The sequence below is a fragment of the Muntiacus reevesi genome, chromosome 4 (assembly GCF_963930625.1).
Source record: "Muntiacus reevesi chromosome 4, mMunRee1.1, whole genome shotgun sequence".
Lineage (NCBI taxonomy): Eukaryota > Metazoa > Chordata > Mammalia > Artiodactyla > Cervidae > Muntiacus > Muntiacus reevesi.
The window spans coordinates 170,106,981-170,120,222 of NC_089252.1; the positions used below are offsets into that span (position 1 = coordinate 170,106,981).

At 63.0% G+C, this 13,242-nt stretch overlaps 1 protein-coding gene across 4 annotated transcripts in view; it reads right to left on the reverse strand.

Moving 5' to 3' along the window:
* LRP1 (LDL receptor related protein 1) overlaps nucleotides 1-13,242 on the reverse strand; it is a 79,680-nt gene that overhangs the window by 18,967 nt on the left and 47,471 nt on the right. For all 4 annotated transcript variants that reach the window (XM_065934831.1, XM_065934830.1, XM_065934829.1 and 1 more), the window contains 18 exons: nucleotides 12,810-13,037; nucleotides 12,446-12,620; nucleotides 12,259-12,353; nucleotides 11,870-12,019; nucleotides 11,614-11,754; nucleotides 11,177-11,311; nucleotides 9,601-9,732; nucleotides 9,236-9,370; nucleotides 8,968-9,097; nucleotides 8,719-8,845; nucleotides 8,185-8,336; nucleotides 7,989-8,113; nucleotides 7,333-7,710; nucleotides 5,804-5,993; nucleotides 1,779-1,983; nucleotides 1,252-1,444; nucleotides 521-646; nucleotides 224-352 (listed from right to left, as the gene is read on the reverse strand). In XM_065934831.1, the coding sequence (XP_065790903.1) occupies nucleotides 224-352; nucleotides 521-646; nucleotides 1,252-1,444; nucleotides 1,779-1,983; nucleotides 5,804-5,993; nucleotides 7,333-7,710; nucleotides 7,989-8,113; nucleotides 8,185-8,336; nucleotides 8,719-8,845; nucleotides 8,968-9,097; nucleotides 9,236-9,370; nucleotides 9,601-9,732; nucleotides 11,177-11,311; nucleotides 11,614-11,754; nucleotides 11,870-12,019; nucleotides 12,259-12,353; nucleotides 12,446-12,620; nucleotides 12,810-13,037 (2,946 nt within the window). The remainder of the gene's footprint in view (nucleotides 1-223; nucleotides 353-520; nucleotides 647-1,251; nucleotides 1,445-1,778; nucleotides 1,984-5,803; nucleotides 5,994-7,332; nucleotides 7,711-7,988; nucleotides 8,114-8,184; nucleotides 8,337-8,718; nucleotides 8,846-8,967; nucleotides 9,098-9,235; nucleotides 9,371-9,600; nucleotides 9,733-11,176; nucleotides 11,312-11,613; nucleotides 11,755-11,869; nucleotides 12,020-12,258; nucleotides 12,354-12,445; nucleotides 12,621-12,809; nucleotides 13,038-13,242) is intronic.

Here is a 13,242-nt window from a genome sequence, read left to right on the forward strand (position 1 = left end):
AGCAGGTAGCGGTGAGCAGCGGCTGGGGGCTGCCTCCGACGAGACCCTGCTTTGGGCCTGGCACGGGTCTCACGGTGGGTCTCCCCTTCACGAGCTCCCCACGCTTTTTCTCGGGGACGCGGGGACGGCGGGGGCTTTGCCCCTGTCACTCCCAGGCCCCAGCCGGCGGGGACTGAGGCTGCTGACTCGGGAGGTGGGGCCCCGGGGTGCGGGCGGGCCTTACTGCAGTAGGACGGCTTCTCGTCAGACTTGTCCTTGCAGTGGGAGACGCCGTCGCATGTCAGGCTGAAGTTGATGCACTCGCCGTTCGCACACGCGAACTCGTCTTGTGCGCGGCACGAGGAGTTCACCGCTGGGGAGGGAGGCGAGGGGTTTCCTGAGCCGGGGCCTGGGCGCCTGTACCCCCTCTGCCCCCCTCAGGAACTGAGGCTTCGGGGGGCTGGGTTGTTGGTGGGGGCTGGGGCTGTTGGAGCTTCTGGGGTGAGATGGTTCCCGTCTGTGCCCAGGGCCCCCCTCTCACCCTGGCAGGTGAAGTCGTCTTGGAGGATGCGGCCGCCGCGGCAGGAGCAGTTGACGTGGCCTTGGTGCGTGAGCAGACACAGGTCCTGGCAGCCCCCGTTGTTGATGCGGCAGGGGGAGAGCTCGCCTGAGGCAGGGGGTGCAGGAGAGTGGGCCGGGGTGTCCTCCTGGGGGCACACACGGAGCACCCCCGCCCCCAACCGCCCGGCTCTGCTGAGCTTCCCGGCACCGCCTGTCACGGTGGCTCACAGCTGGCCCGGAGGCTGCGATGGGAAGGCCGGGTAGGAGCATTCGGGTGGGCCTAAGCTTGAGGGCGTGTGTGCTCCTAGGTGGGCCGTACCCTGGGGAGACTGAAATCTAAGGAGCCCCGAGGTCACGTGTGTGGTGGGGTGCCCGGGGCGTGTATGAAGAGTGTGTGAGAGACTGAGAAAGCTGCAGATCTCTGCGGAGGACCCTCGGTGTCAAGCCAGTGTGAGACCACGTCTGTGCCCGTGCACGCAGACGGTGGGGCAGGCAGCGCCTGGGACAGGCGCGGGGTCAGGTTCCAGCGGGTCTGTGTGGTTCTGTGTGGGAACAATGACTACACCCCGTGCTGGGTGCGTCCAGAGATGTGGATCGGACCAGCTGTGTATACGCGCGCGCGCGCGCGCGCGTGTGTGTGTGTGTGTGTGTGTGTGTGCACGCTGGCACAGTGGGCATGGGGGCAAGGCAGGTGGCAGTGGCCCCACTCACAGCTGTTGGTGTCATTGGCCACGGCGATGATGCCCATGGGCTGCTGGGGGATGTCCACGCGCAGCAGCTTCATGTCGCTGCCCACGTACTTGTTGGCCCGCTGCACGGCCCGCCGCACCCAGTCGGTCCAGAAGATGTGCTCCCCGTACACGGCCAACCCGAAGGGGTGGACTGGCTCCGACTTCAGGATCACCTGCGGAGACACCCTCAGCATCGTCAGAGGTACGGCTCTCGCCCCTGCTCCGGGGACCAGCGGCCCGGCTCCCCAGACACAGTCACACAACGGGAGGGTCTGCAGAGGACGGCCATCACCTCCCTCATTCAGCTGCCGAGGACGCCAAACCAGGAAGGTCGAGGATGCTAAGCGGCGAGGTCAGGACGCCCCACATCCTCCCGGCCCTTCCTGCTGCTCCGGGCGTCCTCCCTTCCCCCTGCTCTGGGCCTGGGCAGCGTCCTCCCCGGCTGCCCGGCAGTCTCCCGGTGTGGGCCCCCTCCTGCCGCCCACCCCACCCGCCCTGGAGACTCACGTAGCGATGGGAGCCGTCATACTCGCACCGCTCGATCTTGTCCAGGGTGGCGTCGGAGAAGTAGAGCTTCTCGGCCCGGTGGTCAATGGCCAGGCCGTTGGGGGTGCGGATGTCCTTCTCAATGAGGGTCAGGACATTGGCCCCTGACAGGGCTGCCCGCATGATGCTGGGGTGCTGCTCGTTCCAGTTGGTCCAGAACATCAGGCTGTGGGGAGAGAGGCCGCAGAGATCAGGACTCGAAGCCAGGGAGCTGGCCGCAGTGAGCCCAGGCGAGGGCGTGCAGACAAGCCAGACCCGGAGGTCCGCCAGCACGTGAATGGGGCCCGGCACACAGGCAGCCTCAGGCCACCAAAGCCAGCATAGCCGCGGGGCCCGGGAAGGACGGCTACACAGCCTCGGTCAGCGTGCACACACACGTACAAGCGCTTCTGTGCCTACACCTGCCTTTACTGAGACAGTGGGCTCTGGGATTCTGATCCTGGCTGCTAGGAACCTTAGCAGGCTACTTACCCCCTCTGTAACTAATTTTTCCGCTCTATGAAATAGGAATGAATAGTACTATTAACACCATCTGCTCCGTGGAGTGATTTGAGGATTAAACGACAGTCGTCTGTGCTATGTGAGCATTTTCTATTATTTTTTTTTCTTTGTTTTTCTCTTCTCCCGGCATCCTGAAGGCCCTTGGGTGTCCAGTGTGTCCCAGGTCCTGGGACCTGGTAAAATGTGGGTTTTACCACCAAGTTCCCGAGAACCGCCTCCTCCATAACTTAAGGCCTGTGTACAGTTGGGATCTGAGTCCCAGCTCTGCCCCTTACTAGCTCCGACCTTGAACATGCCTCTTGGCCCCTCTGAGCCTTGGTTTCCTCTTGGTATAGGAGGTGATGGGAATGGCCAGTCATGCTGTGCTTCTCTAGGGGGCGGGGTGGTGGTAAGGCCCTGGAGGTGGGTGCGGAAGACCTCAGGGTCGGTCAGGCACTGCGCTGGGTGTGACACCGTGGTCCTCCGACCACCTGCAGTGGATGGTGATTCCTCGGTCTTTGTCCCAGACGCACACGCAGTTAGGAAGGAGGGAGGCTGAGGAACCAGAGCTCCCAGGGCTCCCCGGGCCGCCCTCACCCACCCTGGAGTGTGAGAAGCACGGAGCTACACCAGGGCTTCCCAGGAGGCCCCAGTGGTAAAGAACCTGCCTGCCAGTGCAGGCGACGGAAGAGATGCCCTGGAGGAGGGCACGGCAGCCCACTCCAGCATTCTTGCCTGGAGAAGCCTACGGGCAGAGGAGCTTGTGTCTCCCCAAGCTACAGTCCATGGGGTCACCACGAGCCGGACATGACTGAAGCGACTTAGAATGAGCTACATCAAAGCCACTTGAATCGCAAGGAAATCAAACCAGTCCATCCTAAAGGAGACCAGTCCTGGGTGTTCATTGGCAGGACAGATGCTGAAGCTGAAGCTCCAATACTCTGATCACCTGATGCAAAGAGCTGACTCATTGGAAAAGACCCTGATGCTGGGAGGGATTGAGAGCAGGAGGAGAAGGGGACGGCAGAGGATGAGATGGTTGGATGGCATCACCGACTGGATGGACATAAGCTTGAATCAACTCCAGGAGATGGTGAAGGACAGGGAAGCCTGGCCTGCTGCAGTCCATGGCGGGGGGCGGTCACAAAGAGCGGGCACGACGGAGCGACTGGACAGCACCAAAGCTGGACCCCCTCCAGGCCCCTCACAGGACCTGCTCTCGGCGTCCCTCCACCGCAGGCCTGCATCCCTCGTCCCGTGTCCGTTTTGGCCACAGAGCTGTCCCCGGCAGCCAGACTTATCCCCTCAAACCTCTCCAGGTCTCTCTCTTTTTAACAACCGCCCCAGCACCCACCCACCCAGTCTCCCCGCCCTGCCACTACGCTCAGGTAAAAGGCTTTCCTTTAGGGATGCTGACTGCTCCCGAGCCCACGAGGATAAGGCTCTGGTTTGAAAGGCCGCCTCTCAGCGGAAGGGGTGGGGCGCTGGCTCTTGGAATCTGGACGGGTGTGGATGGAGGCGTCTCCCGCTGGCCTCCCCCAGAGAAAACGGGCGTCCCAGGGCGGTTGCTAGAGTCATCTTCCTTCCCACCAGGGATGCCTACATCCTCAAGTACAGTCTGGTTCACTTCATGCTGGGAAGCGCTTCCCTCGTCACGACAAACTGCTGCACGCGGGAGACGGATCCTGCCCCCAGGACGGCGGTCACCTGGCCGGGAGAGGCCCCGCCCCCTCCATCTGGGTCCCCGCGGGCCCCTCCATCTGGGTCCGTGCGGGCTCCCTGACCTCCTCCAGCGCGCGGGCTCTTTCTGGCCAAGGGAGGGCCTGTCCCGCACAGTCCGGCCCTTTGCCCCCGTGCTCGGCCTGGCTTCAGCTCACCCTGCTATCTCGCAGACCTGGCTCACGCGCTGCCTTCCTGAGGACATGTTCCCTGATTTCCAGCCTAGCCCAGGTCCTCATCGCCCACTTGTGGAGCTCCCTGCAGCCTCATTAGGACAGACTTCAAATACGCCAGCGGCGCACGGCTGACCCACCCTGCTCCCCGCCGGATCCTCAGCACATCACTGGTTCTCAAAAGCCATTTGCTGGGACTTCCCTGACGGTCCAGTGGCTAAGACTGCGTTTCTCAGGCAGGGGGCCTGGGTTCAATCCCTGGTCAGGGAACTAGATCCCATATGCTGCAACTAAAAAAAAAAAAGATCCTGAGTGCAGCAACTTAGACCTGGCGGAGCCAAATAAAAATTAAAATAGACAAAAAAGCCATTTGTTGAGTGGAGGGCTTCACCCCCTGGGCTCACAGCAAGGGCACTGTGCATGAGGATGAGAGGAGGCGGAGGTCCGAGCATGGCCCTTCCTGGAGGCTCCAGGCCCAGGACAGATGAGCCCTGGGACCAGCCTCAGGCAGGTGAAGTTGCCAAGGGTCACGGCAGGGAAGACGGGGTCTCTGTCACAAGCCGTGTACATGCGGGACAGGACTGAGGCGGGAAGGGCCCTCGAGCTGGCCAGCAGGCCTGGCAGCGGCCAGGCAAGGGCCGGGCGTGAGTTACATCCGGGTAGGGAATCTAGCTTCGGTGCACTCACTGTTTCTAAGTAGCTGCTTTTGGGTTTTGCTTGTCCCTTAGTTTCCCAGTAAAGCTTTGGGGAAACATTCCAAGAGCTGCAGAATTCAGGGGCAAAAAGGTTTGCTCACATGTGGGCCAAGAGTGCCAGGCGATGGTGGGGGCGGGGTTGCCCCGGCAGGAGGGTGGAGCGGGTGGAGGCTGGGGGTGTGCGCCCCCCGGCGGCTTCCCCCCAAATTCTCCATCTGCAACCGTAGCCCAGCCTCCTGTGCTTCCTCAGCCTGTCCCCTCTGCCCACTTGCATGCCCCCCAACTCCTGGGCCATGGAGCCTCAGCTGGACTGGGTGTAAGGCTCCTCCCCTGCCCGGAGCCCTCCCTCCTCCCACTCTTGCTCAAAGCTCTGTCCTCCCCAGGCCGCCCTTGCGAGGCTTTTCCACATGCAGGCCCTGGGCCAACCCACCGCCCCTGTGATGCCTTGGTCATCACACCCAGCCCTGTGCCATCATTCGTTTCCCACCAGTGAGCTCCCGCCCCAGTTAGGTGACTGGAATGGGCCCAGCTCAAGGTTCCACACAACAGACGTTTGGTGAACAAACTCTGCTTGAAACTTGGAGACCAAGAGATACAGAGGACCTGCTGTGTGCCTTGAGCAGGGCCCTCTGATGACTGAATCAAGAGATTCAGTTAATCACCAAGCCAGAGAGGCCGCCACAGCCCTCTCACCCTCTCCTTGATAAGGCGTCTGAGATGGTACTGTCCTTATATTACAGATGAGGAAACCGAAGCTCAGAGCGGTCCCGCAGCCAGTCCCAGGCCTCACAGCGAGAAAGTGGCTGAGCTCAGGTTAGAGCCAGACCTTCCTGCTCCTGCATCCCCGGCCCCCGTCTGTCTGGGGGCAGTTTCTGCCCTCCTGCGCCCACCCCTCCCCATGCCCTGGGCCCCCACTCACTTCTGGCACTCGTCCAGCACAAAGGCCCTGGGGTGGTCGTCCCCAGACATGGTGATGACAGTCTCACGCTCGAAGGCCCCTGGGCGGGTCTGGTCCACGGTGTGGCGGGTGATGGTGGACGTGGTGTAGCTCGTCCAGTAGAGTGTGTCCCAGCCCCGGTGATAGGCCAGGCCTTCCACAGAGCCCACGTCTGCGGGAGACAGGAGCAGCGATGGGTCAGGACAGGGCCAGAGGGCAGAGCAGAGGGGCACCCACCCGCCTGTACTCGGGGGGAGTGCGGGAGCTGGGGAGTGTGTGGGGGTGGCCCTCAGCGCCCCCAGGCCCTCCTCTATTTCCCACACAAACGGTCCATAGTCCATCCCCCTAACCCTTCTTCCGGTGCCTCCCCACCGCTGGCGAGATTTGGCTTTATGCTGCCCTTACGCCTCCCTGGAGCCAGAGTTCTGCCAAGTTGGGTGCAAAGTGGATTTCAGTAAATCAGCTCCCACGTGGGCTGTCCTGGGGAGCCTCCAACTTCTAGACCCTGAACTGGATGGACTGGTAGACACCTGAAGCTCAGGTTAAAGAACCGAGAGCCTGACGAGAGAGACGCGGCAGAACTTAGTTTAAGAGAGACAGACTCAGGGCTTTCAGCGGCTTCACGCTGTCTGGTGATGTGGTTGCCAGAGGTCTGCATTAATAGAACTGTTGTAGCCGGAACAATGGCCCAGAGGCAGACGACAGCTCTGCCAGGCTCTCCAGATCAAGCTACGATCACAGAGTGCCGAGTTCAGCTTTGGACACTACATTTTCAGACAGACGTGGGGACAGGACTCTGTGAAGCAGAAAACGGCCAAGGAGGTTGAAAGGACAGGGCTGTTTTTATCACCCCTGCATACCTAGCACCTAGTAACGCGCTTGGCAGGTCTTTACGGACAGGAGTGACGAACGTATGAACAAGTGAATGAGGCAAAGGACCGGGGGCACCCAGCCCAGAGCAGAAAAAACTACTGGAACAGAACAGAACTTTCCAAGGAGTATACAGGCTGTCCGGGAATGAAGCTCTGGGCCCTCCCGCTTCTGGGAGCGCACACGACGTGGCCTACGCCCAGCTGAGCTCTCCCACCTGACGTCTCAGGTCATCCTGTCTCTTTGCACAGACGAGAAATCTGAGGCCGTGAGAGCACAGAAAACTTGCTCAAGTGACTAAAATCCTGGGTCTGGGGTTGAACCCACCCGGTCTCTGCAGCCCGTTTTGTGAGCAGCCAGATCTACAGAGGCGAGCTTCGGCTTATGCTCTCCACCTCGGGGGCAGAACGAGGACCAGAGGGGACCAACTGTGACTCCAGCGGGAGCGACTTTCAGTAACATGCAGTGTGATTCACTGGCTCTTTGTCAGGGACGCCAAGGCAGGCGGGACTCAGATCCGGGGCAGGGGCGGGGTTGGCTGGTGTCCGCGGCGTCCCTGCCCTGAGTCTGGGCCGGGCTTCCCCGCGCTCCCCCTCACGCCTGCCCCCAATTCCTGGGAAGTAAAGGAGGTCTGGGCTCACTCTCCACAATGGTGGTCCTGCCCGAGCCATCGTCATTGATCTGCTGGATGTTCCCAAAGTGGATGTCGCTGAAGAAGATGCGGTTGGGGGTGCCCGGGGAGGTGCCCGCTCGGTAGTCGAAGGCCAGGGCGATGACGTTCTTCATGTGCTCGGGGTCCTCGAAGGGCTGCACCGGCGCGTTGAGGTTGCGCTCGTCGGACAGGTGGACGCTCTTGAGGATGGTGCGCTCGGAGTACAGCAGGTAGCCCGCATACTCGCGGCACGACGCCCCGTCCTCGGCCAGCATCCCGTGGGCGCAGGCGCAGGCCCGCTGGCCGTTGCCCCGGTACAGGCAGAGCTGCTGGCAGCCGCCGTTGTCCACCGCACACACGTTGGTTCCTGGGGGCGGCGGGGGGCGGCCACGGGGAAGCCAGGGGTCACGGCGGGCAGGGCCGGCCGGCTGCCCCTGTCCTCTCGGCTGAGGCGGAAACTCTGGTCGGCGCCCTGCTCTGCCTCCATGCCCCCACTTCAGACAACTCTCCAGGCCCTGGCACTCAACCCCCTCGGCCTCCCCTCACCAGCCCCGGGTCTCTCTCATCATGCTCTCCTGGAAGTTGCCCTGCGGTCTGACTGCTCCCCCAGCTCCTCTCCTGCCCGGCCCAGAGCCCCAGCCTCGCCTTTCTGCCGGTCCCGGTTGAAGACTTTGATGTCTTTGAGCTGGACGCCGATGCCCGTTCGCAGGGGCACGGAGTCGGTGGCGTTGTCCTTGCTCCCGCGCTTGATGGAGCCGTTGGCATGGGTCCTGCGGGGAGGCAAGGGGCCATGAGCCGGCTGTCAGCTGGGGCCCAGGGGAGGGCGGGGACAGAGGCCCACCTGTCACTCCAGTAGATGAAGTCCTCAAAGACGGACACTGAGAACATGTCCATGTTGTTGGTGGAGAGGACCACCTCGCGCTCCTCGCCCGTCTCCAGGTCGATCCGCTCGATTTTGTCCGTCCGGGCGTCGCACCAGTATAGCTTCCCGTCCTGCAGGCCAGAGGCGCCCGCCTCGCTGCCAGCCCCATGTCCCAGGCAGCGCGGGGCATCCACTCACTCCTGCCTCACCATCTCTTCCCTCCTTGCTCTACATCCTCCCGCTCTCTGACCCGCGGCCCTGCTGGCCTCCCTCTAGGCCTCCCTCCAAGTGCCCACTTCTGAGGGACCTCCCTGACCACCTCCGGGGTGGCGGAACCCTACCCTGCATGGGGCCTGGGCCAGAGGACCCCCTGACCCCTTGGTGCTTTTCTTCCCACCCACGGGCCTGTCACATGAGATTCCGTGGGGAGCAGGGCTCAGGGTACGGGGAGCTGCCCCGCCCCCCAGAGCGGGGTCCAGCTCTTTGGCCCCAGGGCCGAGCCTGCACCCAGACCTGATAGTCCACGGAGATGCCGTTGGGCCAGCTGATGCTGACGTTCACCAGCACCACCCGCTCACTGCCGTCCAGCCGAGACCGCTCGATCCGCGGGTACTGGCCCCACTCGGTCCAGAACAGGTACCTGGGGTGAAGGTGGAAGCAGGGGTCAGTCCCCAGAGCACAGACGAGAACGGGCCTGTGGTCAGAGGCCTGGACCAGACCAGAGCCAGGAGTGGGGACTGGCCAGCCCCGCCCGCTCCTCACCCCTTCTCCGGGTGGACAGTGATCGCCCGGGGCTTGTCCAGACCCTGGGAGATGACCACGTAGCGGAAAGAGCCATTGAGCCGGGCAACTTCGATGACGTCGAAACCCTGGTCCGTCCAGTAGATGTTGCCTGTGGAGGGAGGAAGGCGCGGTGCTCAGGGGGGCGTGCGTGTGGGGACTCGTGTACCTCGTCCCCTCCAGCCTTCCGAGGCCCCACTCCCCCAATCCTCTGCCTCTCCTGCAGCCCCTCAGCCCTCCCAGAGCTCACCTGCGATCCAGTCCACGGCGATGCCCTCCACGCGGCCAATGCCGTTGGTCACCACATCCTCGCGCCACGTCTGGTCCCGCTTAGCCCGGCTGATGGTGCTCAGGCCCATGTCCACCCAGTAAATGGTGTCATTCTCTGCGGGCAGAGGAGCCAACACGGGGATGCTCACCGAGGCAGGGGACAAGGTGGAGGGGTCAAAATCACAAGGGGATGAAGACGGGGGTGACCGGGAGCTGGGGAGACCAGCGGCTTGCGGCGGTGTAGCAGGGCAGGGCAGCTGCGGTCAGGCGACCTCTCCCGGGACCCCAGAACACTCCACCACGACGGGAAGGCATGCCCCACTCCCTCCTGCCACCAAGGCTCACCAGCATGGAAGTCAATGCCGACGGCCAGCGAGGTCCCCGACACTGGGACCAGGGCGTCCGACTTGTCGTTGGGATCCAGTGGGATTCCCCGGATCCCCTCGTGCACAGAATACAGGAGGAAGGAGCCCACGCCTGAAACACAAGGACACCGCGCACGGGCCTCGCTGGCACCCCGCAAGCTTGGCTCCGTCACCCGCAAACCCTTCTGATACCTCCTCCCAGCCATCACACCTCCCCTGGACCACACACCCTCGCTCGGGGCCTGGGCGGGGACGGGACAGCCACGTCACCCGGCGGCTCCAGGGAACCACCTGTGATTCCCCCTGGTGCCCGCTAGAGGGCAGCAGAGACCAGGCTTTCGCTTCACACAAACCCTTTGCCAATCCTAAAGGTGTTAGAACCTGGAGAGGTTCAGATGAGGCAATAGGACCCAGTGACTCCCAAATCTAGATTTCCACCCTAGTGGCCTCTTGTCCTCGTCCGTCTGGCCCGTGTCACACCCTTGGGTCTCTGGCACCCGGCTCCTGAGCCAGCCTCCTCAGTTCCCCATTTCTTACAAGGCGCCACTATCCACGCCCCTGGAGTTTCCCCCCGCCTTTGTCCCCTTGCAAAGCACGTCCTCTGTTGAATCCCCCTAACGGGCCCTGGTTGCTCAGGCTCCCTGGAGAAAAGGGTTCGTGGTCGAGTGTGGGGAGACCCCAAACACTAAAAGAGTCTCCCCACGGAAAATTCTCAGAGCAGATGAGCATATGCAAGGCTCTGAGAAGTTCTGCAGCTAAAAAAAGAAAAATCCACTGAAACTTAGTTCAACCCAGTGTTTCTTTCTGTAACATCGACCACATCAAAGAGGGAGGTTCCTAGGAGTGCACTTCGGGAAATGCTGTCCTGGGGCGGGCTCGTAAATCAGTCAGCAAGTTCTTGTGAAACAGTTCCGAGTTTCATCCAAGTTTCATCCCTTCTCTTCAACCCCGCTGCTGAGCCCCAGCGCAGGGTAACGGCTTTCTGACTGGTCTAACTGCCTTGGTCTCTCCCTCCACCGCTCGGCCGGCTGTCTGCCGCCAGGTTAATCTGCCCCAAACACCACTTTCCAGGTGCTCCTGGCTGAGAACCTGCAGAACCCCGCCTGCCCCACAGCCTCACCCATGCACCCCACGCCCTGCCCGCCACTCGAGCTGGCCCCTCAGGGCCTTGCACCCACTGTCCTACTGCTCTGGACCCCTCGCCTGGCATGCTGTCCCTTCTCCTTCAAACCACACACTCAAATCCTCTGTGCCCAGCACACGTCCTGCACGAAGTGACCCTGGCGTCCCCTCCGACGTCTGTTTCTCCAAAATCCTACTGAAGTCAGAGCCGCTTCATGCCTCCCCTCCCCCGCCTCTGGTCAAGCCTGCTGAGCACAGAGACAGGGACTTCTGTCCCCGCCTCCCCACGGCGACCAGCACAGTGGACGCTGACTCAGCACCTAACCCAGATGACTGCGCGATGAACTCATCCTGTCCCCGTGCCGAGAAGGGGAAGGTGGCTGAGAGGGGCTGAGGACCAGGGTAGAGGGGCGGGGAGCAGAGGGGGCACTGACCCTCACAGGCCTGCTGGCCGCTCCGGAGGCTGTAGCCGGCCGTGCACATGCAGGCCCGGGTCGTCTCGGACGTGGGCAGGCAGAGCTGCGAGCAGTCGCCGTTGTTGACGCTGCAGGGATTGGTGCCCTCGTGGTCTGGGGCCGAGTGGGAGGCACAGAGAAAGGGTTACTGGTTCTCCTCGGGACCTCGGCCTCAGGCTGGACCATGCCTTGGGACAGGATGGTCACTCCTTGACCCCAGACCTGGTGGGGGTCACCCCCTTCCCAAAGCTCAGGGCTCCAGTCCTGCAGGGCCCCTGGCCCTTGTGAAAGAGGGGCCCCGTGGGTGGTGAGCAGAGTCGAACCCGTTTTCATTCCCCTCGCTTGCCCAGGGCTCCTCCTGGCACAGCCCCGGCCTCTGACCCCAGCCCACTGGCCCGGCCCTGGCCCTGCCTCACCCAGCTGGATGCTCTCATCGTAGACCTTCATGTGCATCACCAGGGTGGTGCTGTTCCGCAAGACCACGGACCCCGAGCCGTCGGCCTTGTTGCACGTGCCCATCTTCTCTGACACCTGATCTGCCCACCACAGCTTGTCCCCTGGGGAGGCAGGAGGGGATGAGACCCCCGGGGGAGGCCCCACCCCAGGCCCGCCCTGTCCCCCTGGCCCCGCCTGCTCTGCTCCAGCCCCTGGCTCCCAGGCCAGCGGCCTCACCCATGATGGCCAGGGCAGTGGCCTTGCCCAGCTGGTTCCGCATGGCGTCAATGACCTCCAGGTCGCTCCCATCCAGGTTGCAGCGGTTGATGGTGTGGTTCTTGGAGCTGATCCAGTAGAGTTTGCTCTCAGGGAAGTCGATCGCCAGGCCTGGAAGAAGAGGGGTGTCACGGCCAGAGAGCCCAGCACCCACCAGGGCTGGGGGCCAGGAGCCTCTCACCTCTGGGGATGGGCTCAGAGTATGTGTGTGGTTCAGGGGGAGGGTGCTGAGAACAAGCACTCAGCTGGGAGCTCGGGCAGACGGAGGAGCCACAGGGAGGAAGCCTGAGAGCACCTCCGGCTGGAGGAGCTAGCGGGGAGGGCCGCAGGGCCGCGGGGCGGGCTCGTACCCACAGGGCCCCTCTGGCCACTGAAGAGCAGGGTGCGGTTGCTGCCGTCCATGTTGGCCATGCTGATGTTGTCGCCGTCCGTCCAGTAGAGCTTCCTAGGGGCGCCAGGACGGGGGGCCGGTCAGAGTCCTCCTCTTCCCCCGCCCCCCACCCCGTGCCCCTCGACCTGGGGCCCTGCAGGACATACCCACGCAGAGGGTGGACGACCAGGCCGTGGGGCTGCTCCAGGCCCTGCACCACCGCGTTCTTGAAGGAGCCGTCCAGCCGGGCCACGTTGATCTGCTTCTTGTTGGTGTCGTAGCTCGTCCAGAACAGGTTTCGGGACACCCAGTCGACAGCCAGCCCGTGGGCGTTTGGCAAGTCTGGGGACACAGTGGGGAGCTGTGGTTGGGTGTTTGCGGGACACAGGTCGGGGGCTTGAGGGGGAGGGGGCCAGCCCGGTTTCTGGGGGAACAGGGATCACGACATGGGGATGGGAGCACTCTGGGGGAAAGGATTCGGGGACATGACAACAGGACCCAGGGAGCCAGGGGGTGAGGGCCGGACAGAACCTGCAGAGACGACCGTCTCCACGCCGGTGCCATTGATGAAGGCCCGCTTGATGGCCTGGATCCGCACATCGGACCAGTAAACGCGCTGCTCGCGGGCGTCGTAGTCCAGCACCGTGACGTTGTCGATGTCGGGCACCGTGAAGGAGATGATGTAGTTGTAGTATGGGGCGTCCAGATCCACACCCCGGATCTCCATCTGACGTGCGTACAGCAGGAACTTCTTAAACTCTGTGGGCACAGGGCAGGTCACTGAGGGCAGCCCCCTGCCTCCACGCCTTCCACCCACCCAGACTCTCCCGGGTCCTTCTATCTGCTGCTGGCCCTTGGCGATCAGGGAGGCCCTGCTGGGCATCACCCTCGGTCGGGGCGCCAGTCTTTTCTGACAGCGGCTGTCCCTGGAGCCTCTCCCATCAGGCCCCTTCCAGCTGAGGCT